Source organism: Schistocerca nitens, chromosome 12, assembly GCF_023898315.1.
Source record: "Schistocerca nitens isolate TAMUIC-IGC-003100 chromosome 12, iqSchNite1.1, whole genome shotgun sequence".
Lineage (NCBI taxonomy): Eukaryota > Metazoa > Arthropoda > Insecta > Orthoptera > Acrididae > Schistocerca > Schistocerca nitens.
In genome coordinates this window covers 110,757,328-110,775,351 of record NC_064625.1, presented here as the reverse complement: position 1 = coordinate 110,775,351, position 18,024 = coordinate 110,757,328, and the positions used below count along the sequence as shown (strand labels likewise).

Below are 18,024 nucleotides of genomic sequence, written 5' to 3'. Positions count from 1 at the left end.
GGACTTAAGTCCTTGTGACTTTGATTTGATTCCGAAGATGAAGGAACCACTTAGTGGCCTTCGCTTCAGAACTGTTCCAGAGATTTGACAGGCAGTAGACCACTCCATTCACACCATCAACAGAACAGGCTCTGCTAACGTTATACTACGCCTTCCACATCGCTGGCAACGGCTTCTACACAACACTGGTGACTACTTTGGACGACGGTTCAATCCCGCGTCCGGCCATCCTGATTTAGGTTTTCCGTGATTTCCCTAAACCACTCCAGGCAAATGCCGGGATGGTTCCTCTGAAAGGGCACGGCCGACTTCCTACCCCATCCTTCCCTAATCCGATGAGGCCGATGACCACGCTGTCTGGTCTCCTTCCCCAAAAACAACCAACAACAACTACTTTGGAGGTCAGTAACAGGTGCAAACATGTAACTCTTGGTATCAGTTGTGAATAGATATTTGTCACTATTTAAGTTCCAACCCTCGTAGTAGCCTGTGCGTTGAACAGCAAGACCATAGATCAGCTGCTGCTAGTCCCTGACCAATGCTGCGGGGTGTCACAGAATGTTGCAGGGAGTCCAATTACTTGTTCTGATATGGCAGATGCAGATGTGAGGGGTTACAATGTGCTCGGTGACAATACAGCAATCCTCCTTTGTGGTGGGCAGACGTGGTTAACTGGACCTTGAAGAGCAGTACGCCTGCCCACATGTTCCTGTGCAGTTAAACTTTGGGCCACTGTCACATCTGAGTGTCCCAGATATCAGGATACTGCACGATTTGACCAGGCGGCCAAATGGAGTCTCACAGTGAGGTTTCTTTCAGACTCTTGTCAGGTGCTGAGAGCACATTCTCATACTGGTATGTTCCACCTTTGTGCCCTTCACAATGATCACCCAATATCTGATGCTGTTCATACCACTTACATATCCTAGAAGACCTGGTAACAGCACTAAACATGTACACCACTATTGCAGGGCCGGCCGTTGTGGCCAAGCAGTTTTAGGCGCTTCAGTCTGGAACCGTGCTTCTGCTACGGTCGCAGGTTAGAATCCTGCCTCGGGCATGGATGTGTGTGATGTCCTTAGGTTAGTTAGGGTTAAGTAGTTCTAAGTCTAGGGGACTGATGACCTCAGATGTTAAGGCCCATAGTGCTTAGAGCCATTTGAACGACTATTGCACTCTGATGGATGTGTTGCCTGTCACAGGGAATTGCAATTTACATACCCATGGTTGGTTTGTACATGTACAAAACTGCATTGACATTTGACCACGTCTCCTAGGTCCTGCAATTTTTTTCATACAGTGTATATTGGAACCAGAGATTAACACAAAATATTCTTGATGAACTTGCCACAATATGTTAATTGATACCGTTTGTACAAGAGCAATTTTGAAAGTAAGTTCTATTAGTTTTTTATAAAATGCCAGTTCTTTATCAGTTTTTTTATTATACGCAACTTATAGCTACATCTGCTAATATATCATCAAAAATAATCAGTTTTTGAAAATGTAATATAATTAGATAGATAGAACAATCTACTCATCATGCTGTGGGAGGAGAAAACATGCACTGCAAGGAGGAGGGAAAAAGAAATTATAGCCCAAAAGGTATTGTTCAAATGGGATAGAAATTGGTAGACATGATATATATTTACAGACAAGCAAATAATTACAATTTCAGAAAAACTGCACTATTTATTCAAGAGAAAGAGCTTCATGAACTGAGCAAGTCAATAACGCATTGGTCCATCTTTTGCCCTTACGGAAGCACTTATTTGGCTTGGCACTGATTGATGAAGTTGTTGGATGTCTCCTGAGGTATATCATGCCAAATTATGTCCAATTGGTGCATTAGACTGTCAAAATCCTAGCTAGTTGGAGGGTGCTGCCCATAATGCTCTAAACGTTCTCAATTGGGGAGAGACCTGGCGACCTCGCTGGCCGAGGTAGGGTTTGGCAAAACCCAGACCATCAGTCCTGGATTTCAAACTGCATGATGGACAACAGTCAGGTTGGTATCCCATCCCTGTCTTGGGCATCTCCAAACCCTTTTGCTGGTTGTAGCCCTCATTTTGAAGTAGGACTCATCACTGAAGCCAATTCTACTCCAGTCAACAAGATTCCAGGCCGGGTGGTGTGTCTGGAGATACCCCCGACAGCAGTGAGATACCAGTCTGTCGGTCACCTGCCTTACAGCCCAATAACCAGGAGTTATCAGTCAATGACAAGTTGAATAGCTGCTTGCATAAGGGTCAGAGATGGACCAATACATTGTTGACTTGCTCAAATTCTGAATCTCACTCTCTTGAATAACTTATTCAGTTTTTCTAAAAATGTTATTTTTTTTGTCTGTACACATACATCACATCTGCTGATTTCCATCTCACTCAGATAATTCCTATATTTTTCTTTTTGTCTTAGAATGTGCATGCAGCTGCAACTGGTAGGTATTTTTGTACATAACTGCCCCTTGCATTAAGACTCCTGTCATGTCAGTGAATGAATTTTTCAGTGCTCTAATTATAGACTTCCCTCTCCTGTGAGCTAACTGTGCTTTTTGACATTCTCCTTTATCTCATCATCATCTTCTTCAAACCACTGTTATCTTAACCATTTTTTCCTCTTCAGGAACAGGTAAAAATCAAGAGCATGATCACTCAATCACCAGTTGAAATTATAATGCAACATTTGCGTCGCTACAGCAGTGTGTGGACTAGTGCTTCCCTAGTTCTTCCTCAGATAATATTCAGGACTACTGGGGAATGTTGGAAAGCACAGGAATTTTTTCATGCAGAAACACCCCAGGAATTTTTTTAGAATTCTGGAAATTTTTCATTGTTTTAGTTTTCAGTTAATTTTTTGTAATTTTGTCTATGTTGTTGTGGTCTTCAGTCCTGAGACTGGTTAGATGCAGCTCTCCATGCTACTCTATCCTGTGGAAGCTTTTTTATCTCCCAGTGCCTACTGCAGCCTACATCCTTCTGAATCTGCTTAGTGTACTCATTTCTTGGTCTCCATCTACGATTTTTACCCTCCATGCTGCCCTCCAATACTAAATTGATCCCTTGATGCCTCAGAACATGTCCTACCAACTGATCCCTTCTTCTAGTCAAGTTGTGCCACAAACTCCTCTTCTCCCCAATTCTATTCAATACCTCCTCATTAGTTATGTGATCAACCCATAAAATCTTCAGCATTCTTCTGTAGCACCACATTTCGAAAGCTTCTATTCTCTTCTTGTCCAAACTATTTATCGTCCATGTTTCACTTCCATACATGGCTACACTCCATACAAATACTTTCCGAAATGACTTCCTCACACTTTAATCTATACCCGATATTAACAAATTTCTCTTCTTCAGAAACGCTCTTCTTGCCATTGCCAGTCTACATTTTATATCCTCTCTACTTCGACCATCATCAGTTATTTTGCGCCCCAAATAACAAAACTCCTTTACTACTTTAAGTGCCTCATTTCCTAACATAATTCCCTCAACATCACCCGACTTAATTCGACTACATTCCATTATCCTCATTTTGCTTTTGTTGATGTTCATCTTATACCCTCCTTTCAAGACACTGTCCATTCCGTTCAACTGCTCTTCCAAGTCCTTTGCTGTCTCTGACAGAATTACAATGTCATTGGCGAACCTCAAAGTTTTTATTTCTTCTCCATGGATTTTAATACCTACTCTGAACTTTTCTTTTGTTTCCTTTACTGCTTGCTCAATATACAGATTGAATAGCATTGGGTAAAGGCTACAAACCTGTCTCACTCCCCTCCCAATGACTGCTTTTGTTTCATGTCCCGCGACTCTTTATAACTGCCATCTGGTTTCTGTACAAATTAGAAATAACCTTTTGCTCCCTGTATTTTACCCCTGCCACCTTCAGAAGTTGAAAGAGAGTATTCCAGTCAACATTGTCAAATGCTTTCTCTATGTCTACAAAAGCTAGAAACATAGGTTTGCCTTTCCTTAATCTTTCTTATAAGGTAAGTCGTAGGGTCAGTATTGCCTCACGTGTTCCAACATTTCTACGGAATCCAAACTGATCTTCCCCGAAGTCGGCTTCTACCAGTTTTTCCATTCGTCTGTAAAGAACTCGTGTTAGTATTTAGCAGCTGTGACTTATTAAACTGATAGTTCGGTAAGTTTTACATCTGTCAACACCTGCTTTCTTTGGGATTGGAATGATTATATTCTTCTTGAAGTCTGAGGGTATTTCGCCTGTCTCATACATCTTGCTCACCAGATGGTAGAGTTTTGTCAGGACTGGCTCTCCCAAGGCTGTCAGTAGTTCTAACGGAATGTTGTCTACTCCCGGGGCCTTGTTTCGACTCAGGTCTTTCAGTGCTCTGTGAAACTCTTCTAGCAGTATCATATCTCCCATTTCTTCATCTACATCCTCTTCCTTTTCCATAATATTGTTCTCAAGGTCATCACCCTTGTATAGACCCTCTATATACTCCTTCCACCTTTCTGCTTTCCATTATTTGCTTAGAACTGGGTTGCCATCTGAGCTCTTGATATTCATACAAGTGGTTCTCTTCTCTCCAAAGGTCTCTTTAATTTTCCTGTAGGCAGTATCTATCTTACCCCTAGTGAGACAAGCCTGTACATCCTTACATTTGTCCTCTAGCCATCCCTGCTTAGCCATTTTGCACTTTCTGTCAATCTCATTTTTGAGACGTTTGTATTCCCTTTTGCCTGCTTCATTTACTGCATTTTTATATTTTCTCCTTTCATCAATTAAATTCAATATTTCTTCTGTTACCCAAGGATTTCTATTAGCCCTCATCTTTTTACCTACTTGATCCTCTGCTGCCTTCACTACTTCATCCCTCAAAGCTATCCATTCTTCATCTGCCATAATTCTTTCCCCCATTCCTCTCAATTGTTCCCTTATGCTTTGACAGTAATCACACCAATCTTTAAACATGGAAACAGAAAAGATTGTAACAACTACAGAGGTATCTCTTTGATCAGCGTTGTGGGTAAAATCTTCAGGTATTGTTAAAAGGAAAGTGCAAGTATTAGTTGAGGACAAATTGGATGAAAATCCTTGTGGGTTTAGGCCTCTTAGAGGTTGTCAGGACCAGATCTTTAGCTTACGGCAAATAATGGAGAAGTGCTATGAGTGGAATAGGGAATTGAATCTATGTTTTATAGATCTAGAAAAGGCATATGACCGGGTTCCTAGGAGGAAGTTATTATCTGTTCTATGTGATTATGGAAAAGGAGGCAAACTTTCGCAAGCAATTAAAGGTCATTACATAGATAGTCAGGCAGCAGTTACAGTTGATGGTAAATTGAGTCCATGGTTCAGAGTAGTTTCAGGGGTAAGACAAGGCTGCAACCTGTCTCCACTGTTGTTCATATTATTTATGGATCATATGTTGAAAACAATAGACTGGCTGGGTGAGATTAAGATAGGTGAACACAAAATAAGCAGTCTCGCATATGCGGATGACTTAGCTGTGATGGCAGATTCTATTGAAAGTTTGCAAAGTAATATTTCAGAGCTAGATCAGAAATTTAAGGACTAAGGTATGAAGATTAGCATCTCCAAAACAAAAGTAATGTCAGTGGGAAAGAGATATAAACGGATTGAGTGCCAAATAGGAGGAACAAAGTTAGAACAGGTGGATGGTTTCAAGTACTTAGGATGCATATTCTCACAGGATGGCAACATAGTGAAAGAACTGGAAGCGAAGTGTAGCAAAGCTAATGCAGTGAGGGCTCAGCTACGATCTACTCTCTTCTGCAAGAAGGAAGTCAGTACCAAGACTAAGTTATCTGTGCACCGTTCAATCTATCGACCAACTTTGTTGTATGGGAGCGAAAGCTGGGTGGATTCAGGTTACCTTATCAACAAGGTTGAGGTTACGGATATGAAAGTAGCTAGGATGATTGCAGGTACTAGTAGATGGGAACAATGGCAGGAGGGTGTGCACAATGAGGAAATCAAAGAAAAACTGGGAATGAACTCTATAGATGTAGCAGTCAGGGCGAACAAGCTTAGATGGTGGGGTCATGTTACACACATGGGAGAAGCAAGGTTTACCCAAGAGACTCATGGGTTCAGCAGTAGAGGGTAGGAGGAGTCAGGGTAGACCAAGGAGAAGGTACCTGGATTTGGTTAAGAACGATTTTGAAGTAATAGGCTTAACATCAGAAGAGGCACCAATGTTAGCACTGAATAGGGGATCATGGAGGAATTTTATAAGGGGGACTATGCTTCAGACTGAACACTGAAAGGCATAATGTCTTTGATGATGATGATGATGATGATGATGATGATGATGATGATGATCTCCCTGAAACCCTGTACAACCTCTGGTTCTTTCAGTTTATCCAGGTCCCATCTTCTTAAATTCCCACCTTTTTGCAGTTTCTTCAGTTTTAATGTACAGTTCATAACCACTAGATTGTGGTCAGAGTCCACATCTGCCCCTGTAAACCTTCTAGTATCCCCAGGGTTCTTCCATGTATACAACCTTCTTTCATGATGATGTGATGATGATGTTTGGTTTGTGGGGTGGTCAACTGCACGGTTATCAGCACCCATTCAAGTTCCCAACCTTTGCTTTGTCCAAACTCGCCACTTTCACGAATGATGATGAAATGATGGGGACAACACAAATACCCAGTCATCTCGAGGCAGGTGACCCCACCGGGAATCGAACCCGGGGGCAATTCTTCGGAAAGCTAATTTTACCTGGTGTGACTTTTTGCAACTGATTTTCTGTTTTCATTCACCATAAATGATCCGTGTATTAATAGCTCAAATTTCCACAAAAATGCTAGATAAATATCTATTTAATTTACAGCAGTGTTACTGAAGTAGGGATCCTGCATATTACACACTACAAATGGAAGTTGATTGATGAAAAATCCCTAGTTAAGTGACTCCAAGTTAATGTCTTTGCTGTTTTACGTGATTGGTGGCATTTACTTTGATATGATTGGACAGGGCTTAGGAACTTGAAGGTCACCTTCACTTTGATAGGGTCACATGGAGTGGAATAGACCTAACTGCTAAAATCATTCGTTTTTTATATGTAAAAGGCATCTATTTACTTTACGCAGGTTTTTGTACAAAGATATTAACCTTGATTCTATTCAGTTCTGTTCTAAAACAGTCCAGATGCAGCCATGTTTCACCTAAATTTTTCCTTGTATGGCTAAGGATTGCACTGAGACTGGGACAAAGGAAGCTAATTAGCTCAAACCTGTCCTTGGGTAATCTGTTTTCAACTACATGGAAATCTTTACTCAGATATAGATGTAGTAATGTTATGAAACTGTTTACCATCTATTTTCTTTTACAAGTGTTGGAAGTCTCATATAGTTTCATGAATCTTCCTCTGCTACTTTTCATCAACTTCTTTACTACACCTGAAACTCCTATCAGGTATAAGTACAAACATTGTAGGTGGGTGGGAGGGGTAGGTGGTAGGGGGTTGCATGTGCCCACTGCCTCCCCCCCCCCCCCCCATGCCCCCCCTCCTCTGCATGCGGTTCTGACCAGGGGGTACAGAGTATTTTTGGCTGGGAAAGATGTGTTTCCACCCTGAGAAAAAAGTGTATTTTTAACAATGAAATCTGGAAATATTTTTTTATTCTTGTTCACCTATACACCCTGTAAACAGATAAGTCTTTTCACTTCATGGGATAAAGATAGAATGAATTCTTTGACTGTCCTTGTGAAGTCACAATTCTTTGTCACAACACTCATAATTCTGTGGACCACTGTGTGTCATCGAGAAATGGCACACCTCTATGGGACAACTGCTGACCCAGGAAGTGTCGTGTGGCAGGAACCAGCTGTCAGGCTCGTCAAAACGCAACATGCAGCCTCCTAATCACATGCACACACAAACAAGTTATGGTATTCACATTTATTAACTATCCAATGTAATTTATATCTGCCACTGACAAACATCATTTGTCTGTAATGGAGACATGTAGAAGTGATACAGTATACTTCGTACTGTTGTGCACAAAAATGTAGCCAATACTCCTTGTTGATTTTGTGAAAAGTGACACTACATTAAACTCTGAAACATACAGTGAAGCCTTAAATTAATCAGAAGAATCATCCATAATGAAAGATGTGGGATATTGAGTTCTGTCATCATTTTTGTGCACAATAATGTTAGGCTACATATGTCGTCCTGCTGCACACATTCAGATGTTGCTTAAAATGTTGGGAATTGTTTGATCATCTTCTGTATTATCCTGATTTGTCAGCCAGTAATTTTCACTTGTTTTTGAAGATGTAACATAAGCCAAGATCACAGTGGTTTGAAGATGATAACCAGTTAAACGTGAGTGTCAAATCATGGCTTAGGTCACAGGTTGCAGAATTCTCCAATGAGAGTATTGAAAAGCTCATTCTTCAGTATGGCAAGTGCCTTAACATATGAAGCAATTAAGTATAAAAATAGCTGACAGCTGTAGTTTTGTAAAAGAAATTTCTGAATGTTCTGGTATTTTTTTATTAGTAAATTAATGGAACTTGTTTCATGAATAGTCTTTATACAAGAAATCCACTGTGAAAAACTTTATGGTTGCATTAGACTCAAGTACACTTTTCCATTCTTAAAAAAGAAGTCATTTATTTTGGGCCTTCCACAGACTATAGACAATTTCAATGCCTCATCATCTGTTGCCCCTACATTGGAATCCTCCATTTTACTTTCTTAAAAATTCTTCTTTTAGTTTTTCTTGTCTTATGTTGTTTCTTCCCAAATTATTATTTATCCATTTAACCCAGGTTGTTTTTGTTGTTGTTGCTACTGCTGCTGCTGCTGCTGCTGCTGTCATTGTCTTCTTCCCTCTGAAACATACATGAGGCCCACACTACAGACTATTCTCCCACCATCACTCAGAAAAACTTCTCCCACCTTTGCAGCCAGTGCATTATCAACTCAGACTCTGTGCTCTTTTCCATTTCTCCACATTACAATTTGTATAAATGTGAAGTCTCTTGCCAACAGACTTGTCCTGGGAGCCTATTGACAGCTACTCACTCCGGCACCATTTGTGGTACAGACCACAATAGATAGTTATACAATTTTCATTATCACCTTGAAAGAATGAAGTCACATAATTAATTGTTTGTGTGCAGGTACATGTCTCCAATCCTGCATTGCCAATGCCACAGTACCATAGCGCACCACTTGAGGAGACAAAACAATGTGGTGTGTGGCCCCACCCACTGAAAAAGTGCAGATAGACTGCAGCCTTTGTGTTGGCTCCTCTGGGGCATGCATGCTACAATATCTGCATACACAAAATATACTGGCAGAAAAAAAAACAGTACACTCTTTTGGAGGTTTCCAATTCATTCAAGATTTATTGCTGCAACAGTGCAAAGTGATTACATGAACTGATTATTTACAGTTCAATAGCACAAGTGGTTCTGAGGTACCATGTATTTGACCCATGCTGAAATCCCTGTGTTCAGTATGCGGTGTAGCCTCCACAGGCAGCAATGCATGTGTTGACTCCGGCATCTGAGCAATTGTACAGATGGAAAATACTGTTTTTTGGGCTATGTTACATGATGCCTTCTCAACCTTTTCACATAATTTTGTAAGAGTTGTTGGTTGATGAGTTGTATAAGTCACTTCTCGTCCCATCATATCCCACAGATAGTCAACTGGAGACAAGTCCAGAGATTGTGCTGGACAGGGAAGTTGCTGCACATCTTGCAGAGGACATTGAGTTTCATGGGCAGTGTGTGGGCAAACATTATCCTGTTTGAGCAACATATCAGCTTCTTGTTACAAGAATGACAAAAGTATGAACCTGACAACATTCTGCACACACCAAGCACTGGTTAGTGTGCCCTCCAGGAACACCAAAGGAAAATGAGAGGTATAGCTTATCACACCCCAGACCATAAGGCGTGGGTGGGGCCAGTGTGTCTCGGATGAAAGCACTCCACAAGATAACGCTCACCAGGTCTATATTGTACGTGCATCTCTTATATGCCGGAAGAATCTGCTTTCATCGCTGAAGATCACGGCATACCATTCCGTCTCCCAAGTGATCCTCTTGACGGCACCAGTCAAGAAGCTTATAACGATGCTGCAGTGTGAGGTAGAGGTATATGTGCCCGTAGTCCCATTGCTAATAATCGGTTTGCAATATTTCGTGTTGAGACACCTGGGCTCACAAGCCTTCTTACCTGTGCTGTGGTAGCTGTATCATCTGGCACTACCACCCTTACAATATCATGATCCTGGCAGGCATCTGTGCTCATGGACATCTAGAACCTCATCTTTGAGTTGAGAATGTTCACAAAGGACCAGCCTGCCACTTGGAAGACCACAGTGTTGTCCGTTTCAGACTTGCTCAGACGACTGTAGGAAGTGTTAGTGTGTCTCCGTGGCATAGTGGCCTGCTTGTTTCACGTGATTGCACCACGCTGAGTCTTCTGGCTATGAGCATTCCCCACTAAAGGTTAGACACAGATGGCCCTCTGGTAGCTGTTGCACTACGGTATCTGCTGGCAGACGACATGAACTATCCCCCAGATGGCATATGCAGCTCCACGCAGTTTTCAGAGCAGACAGTTAGTAACATTTCGCCACTAAGAAAACTGTAATGCATAGAAACATGCAACAGAAAACAGTATTTACACTAGCACACAAGTTGTTGCTGTTTTTCAACTAAAAGTGCACTCATTCACATACATATTCACACAGCCAGCCAAATACACCCACACCCAGCGAGACTGATAGAGGTGGGGAGGAGGTAGGGAAGGATGCGCACAGTGCAAGCAGGGAGTAGTGGGCAGTGTGAGGCATGTCTTTTGCCATATTTTATGGACAACACATCAATCGTCTATAGGTGAGTGGTTGCCTTTCCTTTATTTTTTGGAGAAAAAAAATTGTAAAGCTGAGAAGAAATAGAACAAAAACCCAAGCCACCTTCCTGGATGTTGACCTTCATCTTGTTGAAGCTCACATCCACACCTCTGTCCACATCAAACCCACAAACAAACAATACCTTCACTTTGATAGCTGCCATCCATTCCACATCAAACGCTCCCTTCCCTACAGCCTAGGTATTCGTGGCAAACATATCTGCTCCAGTGACAAATCCCTCAACAATTACACCAATAACCTGACCAGTGCTTTCCTCTCCCACAACTATCCTGCAGACCTTGTCCACAAACAGATCTCCCGAGCAATACATTCCTCTCCGTCCAACAACAATGTTCCTACCCCCAGACCACACAGAAGCATCCCCCTTGTCACCTAATATTATCCTGGCCTCGAATCCATCAACAAATTACTCCACCAGGGATATGACTTTCTCAAGTCAAGCCCTGAAATGAGATCATCCCTTGACAATATTCTCCCCACACCACCTTGAGTTGCCTTTTGTCGCCCCCCCCCCCCCCCCCCAACCTCTGTAACACCCTTGTCAAACCCTACAATGTTCCCAGACCACCTTCTCTACCCAGCGGTTCCTACCCCTGTAACCGACCCCGCTGCAAAACCTGCCCCATGCATCCCCCCACAACCACCTACTCCAGCCCCGCTACTGGTAAAACATACACAATTCAAGGCAGGGCCACATGTGAAACAACACATGTCATTTATCAGCTGACATGCCTGCACTGCACAGCCTTTTACATTGGTATGACAACAACTAAACTGGCTGAGCGCATGAACGGGCACAGACGAACTGTCCACCTAGGAGATGTCCAATACCAAGTAGCAGAGCATGCCGTCCAGCATAATTCTCGGGACCTAGGAACCTGCTACAACATACGTGCCATTTGGCTTCTCCTACCCAACACCAGTCCCTCGGAACTGCCGAGATGAGAACTTGCACTCCAACACATCCTTTCATCCTGCCATCCCCCTGGACTGAACCTACGTTAACCAACCTCACTCCCACTTACTCTTCAGTCTTCTTCTTTTTCCCTCTCCTCTTTAGCCATTCTTGCATCTTTTCATCCTACATATTTGTGTTTATCTTTATACTATATACCTCTTTACTTCTGTATGCATCCTCTTTGGTTTGAAGCTGGCACAGTACTTAACAGTAGAATATCTTTGGCTTCCCTCTGACAACCATGCCTCCATCCTTGCTACCCTCCCTGTTTACCTTTCCCTGTTGCTTCATAACCTGGGTTGTGAGTAACTGAATCGACTTTCCCTTCTTCCCTTTTTTTCCCCCTCTCTCCTCCCTGATGAAGGAACAAAGTTCCGAAAGCTAGGAATCTAAATTCTCGGTTCTGTTTTGTGTTATCTATCGGCTGTACTGAGCTGAGGTAAGTACTGGCCAGCCCCTCTATCTCTTTGTTAGTATTTGTTTCACATCTTTATGAGATTTTCCATTAATCATTAAGAAATAGAACAACTCAGTTATCATTTTATGCCCACCCATGATAATGAGGCCTGTCCAAATAATCTCAGATGCAGCTTCAGATTCTATCTCTGTATACGTGAGACTCCTTGTTTTATCAACTTGACAGTATTTAATCTTGAAGGATTTAATCTGTACATCAGAGTTTGCTGTCGAATTAAAATGATTGTAATGCTTTACTTCACAGGATTCCACCAGATTTACGTTCAGCAGTGTTCTGCGCAGCTGTTATGAAGGGCAGTGAAACGGAGTTCAATTTTTTGATGGAACAGTTGAACAACACTGCAACTCCATCCTTGCGCAATGAACTGCTTTCTGGCGTGATGTGCAGCCAGGAACCAGCCCGAATCCTCATGTAAGTTTGCAAGTTCATTCTATGTGTGAAAATTTTGAATGTTTCTCCCTCCATGGCTAGTAATTATGTGTTAAAAGACACATTTTATAAGCCACTCATAAAGCACAGAAAGACGTTTTTTTATGGTCATAATTCCCCATATTCAAAACCTTCATAAAAGTCTGCTTTAAAATACCAGAGTATTGTGTTTTGATATTATGCAGCATACTGGTGTTTTCTTTTGACTTCATTTCTTCTCACCCCTCGTCTCAACAAGAAAAGGCTGTCCAAAATGCAGCACCTGTAATAGCAGCAGTTCACCGATTAGCAAATGTACGAGTTAGTGTTATTGCAAAGCATTGAAGCACTATATAGAAGGATAAGATCTATAACTGTACAGAGTGAAATAAAAGAATGCCAATGTGTGCTCTCACAATGAATTATTATTATACGGAATAGTTTTTATGCAGCTGCTCTTCTATAACTTAAGTAACTGAGTGAATGATGGAGAGGCTTTTTAAGTATTGATAGACACTGAGGTCACAAAAGTTATGGGATAGTCATATGCCAGATGGCGGTAGTGTCATATACACGAGGTATAAAAGGACAGTGCATTGGTGGAGCTGTCATTGTACTACGGTGTGATTATAGGTGCACGATGGGAATTAACGGACTTTGAATGTGGAATGGTAGTTGGAACCAGACGCAAGGGACATTCCATTTCAGAAATTGGTAGGTAATTGAGTATTCCGAGATCCACAGTATCGAGAGTGTGCTGAGAATACCAAATTTCGGGCATTACCTCTCACCACATACAATGCGGTGGCTGACAGCCTACACTTAATGCAGTGTGTGTGTCAAGTTGTCAGTGCTAATAGACAAGCAACACTGTCAGAGATAAGACAAATGGATCTGTTAAGACAGTATGGAAAATTTGGCTTTAATGGACTGTGGCAGCAGACAACTGACGTGAGTGCCCTTGCTAACAGCACGACATCGCCTGCAGCATCTCTCCTGGCCTTGCGACTTATTGGTTGGACGATAGGTGATTGTAAAACTGTACCCTGGTGAGATGAGTCCCAAGTTCGGTTTATAAGACCTGATGGCAGGGTTCAAGTGTGGCACAGACCCCAGAAACTATGGACCCAAATTGTCAGCAAGGTTCTGTGTAAGCTACTTTAGGCTCCATAACAGTTTGGGCTGCGTTTACATGGATCATTGACTGGAAATGGTTATGTTCAGGTGCTCAGAGACCATTTTGCTGCCATTCATGGAGTTCACATTCCCAGTGGATGACAGTGCCCCACGTCACCGAACTACCGTTGTTCCGATTAGTTAGAAGAACATTCTTGAGAATTTGAGCATATGATCTGGCCATCCATATCACCCAATGTGAATTCTATTGATAATTTATGGAACATAATTGGGAGGTGAGGTTGTGCACAAAATCCCACAGTGGCAACACTTTCACAATTATGGATGTCTGTAGTGGCAGCATTACTCATCATTTCTGCAGGTGACTTCCAACAACTTGTTGAGTTGTGACGAAGCTAGCTGGGATAATTTTAATTCTCCTCTTGTTTTGCCATCTGCCTCCTTAAATTAGTCTTGTTATTTTTAACTATTTACCATTAGCATACATGAATAGAATCTGCATTTTCATAAAATAGAAGGGTTGGCCCTCAGTTTTAACAAATATAACACCAGATCTAATTTTGTGCATAGTTTTATGTATGTAATTGATTTTCTAATTTATTTTGACTATTCCTAGTCAGTATCTTTCATTATTGGGAGAAATCAGTTATTATTTCGTAACTTAAACTTTATTGTTGACATATAAACAAGTATAAATTCTATAATAATTGCAAACATTTGGAAGACAAAGTACTAGTAATCTTAAAAGTATCTATTTGGTTCTATTCAGAAGCATTTTAGCAAAACCAGCCCTTAATTAATTCCAAAGTAATTAACAGTTTTGTCCAAAGTATTGTTTGCATAACTACATATGTTAGTTTCATGATTTAAACAAATAATTTGGCTTAACCCTTGTAGTAGAAGAAACTGTTAAAAAGACACAATTTGTCCATGTATTTAGTTAATTTAATGAGTTAAATTTTAATTGTAATTTCTGTAAATTTAACTTCAAACAGTGTGTAGTTTCAGTACTGATTACTGTGATGATACATAAGGGCCCGATTTTTTGGTCATGAGACAGTCAGTCCATGACAGAGTTTCAGACGAGTAACCTATGCTTGTTATAACAACAACAATGCTTCAATTTAACTGTGAAATAAGTGTTAAACAGTTAGGACGTGTGTAAAAACAGTGACAGTGTCTGCTCCATATGTACATGATTATTCTTCAAGAACTGTGAACTTCGTGGTTAGGTTTTACTGCTCGTAGGTGTTTAACAGTAAACTATCATAGCAGTACGTATAATGAGGCTTATCGCAAGTTAAACAATAGTGCACTGGCATATAACTGTGCATTATTGGGGGGTTGTGAACAGTGAAATTAAAGTATTGTGAAACACAACTGTACACCTGTCAGATACATCATTTAAAGTAGTCAGCGTCAGAATCCACAACCCATTTTTCAGCCAGTGTAGCAATGCAGCACATTGATACTGAGGACAACCAACAAATGAAGAAAATAAAAAAAGGGGGAACCGATACCAAGTCCATGTATTGTCAAGTTGCTGCACTGTGCTGGGAAAAAGGAGGTCTGACATGATATTAGGAGTTACCCCTTCACTTCTGCCACCTCATTGTATATCTGCCAGTTAATTTGCTGTTGACTGATTGGTAACCACACTGAACACCTGTGAAGGCAGCTGAGAGATAGTTCTCATATGACAGAGTGGCTCATTTCTCAACTGTTTGTTGTCGGACATACGTTCGTACATGTCAGTGTAGCCGCAGCTGTGGAGTTCAGCAGATGTGCCAGAAGTAGCAGCTGTTTCTATTTATACACAGGGTTTAGTACAGTTTTTCACATAATTCTGTGAAGAAGTAAATTGTATCTATGTGTGTTACTGTGTGACTAGTTGATACTAACTTGCTCTAAGTTTTTTCTTAAATTAGTGCATTTGCATTGTGTGAGCTGACTTTCATAGCTTCGAGCTGCCACAAGCATTACAGTCATATGAATCAGTTTGAATCTCAGTGACCGCTGCATACAGTGCTCGTGTAGTGAGTGTAGCAGCAACCACGGAGGCAAGCAGATGCACGAGGAGTAGTGGCAACTTCTGTTTACACACTGGATTTGGTGTACTTTTCATTTTCCCATGTGTCTGTTGAGAAGTGAATTGGATTTGTGTTTTTTACTGTGTGACTGTGTATGAGCTGACTTTAGTGTGTAGAACAGTGAAGAAGCAGTATAGCAGCAGTACTTAGATTGTGTCCAGTGACCACTTTTGTTAGTTTTCTGTTCTTTGTGGTATAGATTAAAGATAAGAATGCAGGATGAATTGGCCACGATCCACAAACAACTGGAAGCTGTGTTGGCCACATTAAACTGGCTTCAGTCCCCTGCTCTGGACTTCAGTGGTGTTGGGGCACATAAGATGAATGGTTTGACACCTGTGGTGCCTGTAGCATTGCCTACTTTGTGTCTGTAGCATCATCTACTTTGAGGATGAGCCACTTGGAAAAATTTCGAGCCCTGAAGACCAGCCAATTATGCTATTATTTAATATTTTACTACTGAATATGTGTTTGCTATTTCTTAAAGAGCAACACACACTAAAAATTGCAAAAAGCAAAAAAATAACAAAACATATATTATATGTGAAATCTTAACAATATTATGAGAGGAAAATTGCTACTCACCATAGAATAGGGATGCTGAGTCGCAGATAGGCACAACAACAAAAATTTCACACTTAAAGCTTTCGGCCAATGGCCTTTGTGTGGTTTCAGTTGCCAGAGACTGCAGTTGTGTGTGTGAGTTGCGTTTGCATGAGTGTGTGTGTGCAGATATTTGTCTATTGTGACAAAGGCCATTGGCCAAAAGCTTTAAGTGTGAAAATCTTTTTGTTGTGCCTATCTGCAACTCAGCATCTCTTCTATATGGTGAGTAGCAACTTTCCTTCTCGTAATACTGTTACATTCCATCCTGGATTTTCAAAGGTTTGATATGTGAAATCTTAGTTTTTCTTGTAGCTACTCTGCAAGTAAAATTAAACTATTAACCTTCCCTATTTCTGTGTTTGCCCTACTTAACAGTGGTGTTGCTATTGGCTGACTACATCAGTGTCCTGTCCGCCCCCGGTAGCTGAGTGGTCAGCGCGACAGACTGTCAATCCTAAGGGCCTGGGTTCGATTCCCGACTGGGTCGGAGATTTTCTCCGCTCAGGGACTGGGTGTTGTGTTGTCCTAATCATCATCATTTCATCCCCATCGACCCGCAAGTCGCCGACATGGCGTCAAATCAAAAGACTTGCACTAGGCGAGCGGTCTACCCGACGGGAGGCCCTCATCACACGCCATTTCATTTCATCAGTGTCCTATTCTGTGAATATCTGCTGTCATCAGCTGGTGATATCACATGACATGAGCTATGATTACCTGAAAAAGGTGCACCTTACAGTGCTTCAGAAGCTAATGTGCTGAATTTGTTGGAATTTGTATTTATGCTGTGATAGCCAAAGACTTCATAGACCCTGTAACAGTTTTGGCTGCAGATTTCTAGACCTGCATTATCGGGTGGGGATTTGTAGAACTCCCCTTCATAGGTCATCAGTGCATTACACAAAGGAAGCAGTTACTCGGGTAGTGGAGTACTTGTAGAGTGCACATGAGGGTTCTTTAAGCTAGGCAGTAGTTTGAGATGCTGAGATGAACACTTGCCAGTCAATATGCAGCATGGGAAGTCAGATGGCGTTCTCAATAAAGACACCTGTCAAAACTTTATCAGTAAACATTGAGGTACTTGTACTAAAGTTCTGAATTTACTGCCCTCCAGGAAATTTCTCACACTCGGATTAGTCTTGGTAGTGACAGCTGTTGAAACCGGAAGTGGAAAGCTCTGAGATGTTTAGCAAGTCATAGAAAGTATATTGGAAACACAGATTAGAGGCTGTAGGAAAGGGAGTGTTCACTGCAGTTGACAAAAATATTGTCTCTATTGAGATGGAAGTTAAGTGTAACAGTGAAGTCAGCTGGTTGTGTATAACTGATTTAGGTGAAACCAAGATACTTGCTTGATGTTTTACCAGTCACCCAATTCTGCTGTGACAGTTCTAGAGTCATTCAAAGAAAGTCTACAGTCAGTATCACATAAATACCCACATCATGC

General features: G+C 41.3%; 1 protein-coding gene across 3 annotated transcripts in view; it reads left to right on the top strand.

Annotated features, from left to right (window-relative positions):
• LOC126214858 (aminopeptidase Ey-like) overlaps positions 1 to 18,024 on the top strand; it is a 282,069-nt gene that overhangs the window by 219,645 nt on the left and 44,400 nt on the right. For all 3 annotated transcript variants that reach the window (XM_049941494.1, XM_049941493.1, XM_049941495.1), the window contains exon 17: positions 12,580 to 12,747. In XM_049941494.1, the coding sequence (XP_049797451.1) occupies positions 12,580 to 12,747 (168 nt within the window). The remainder of the gene's footprint in view (positions 1 to 12,579; positions 12,748 to 18,024) is intronic.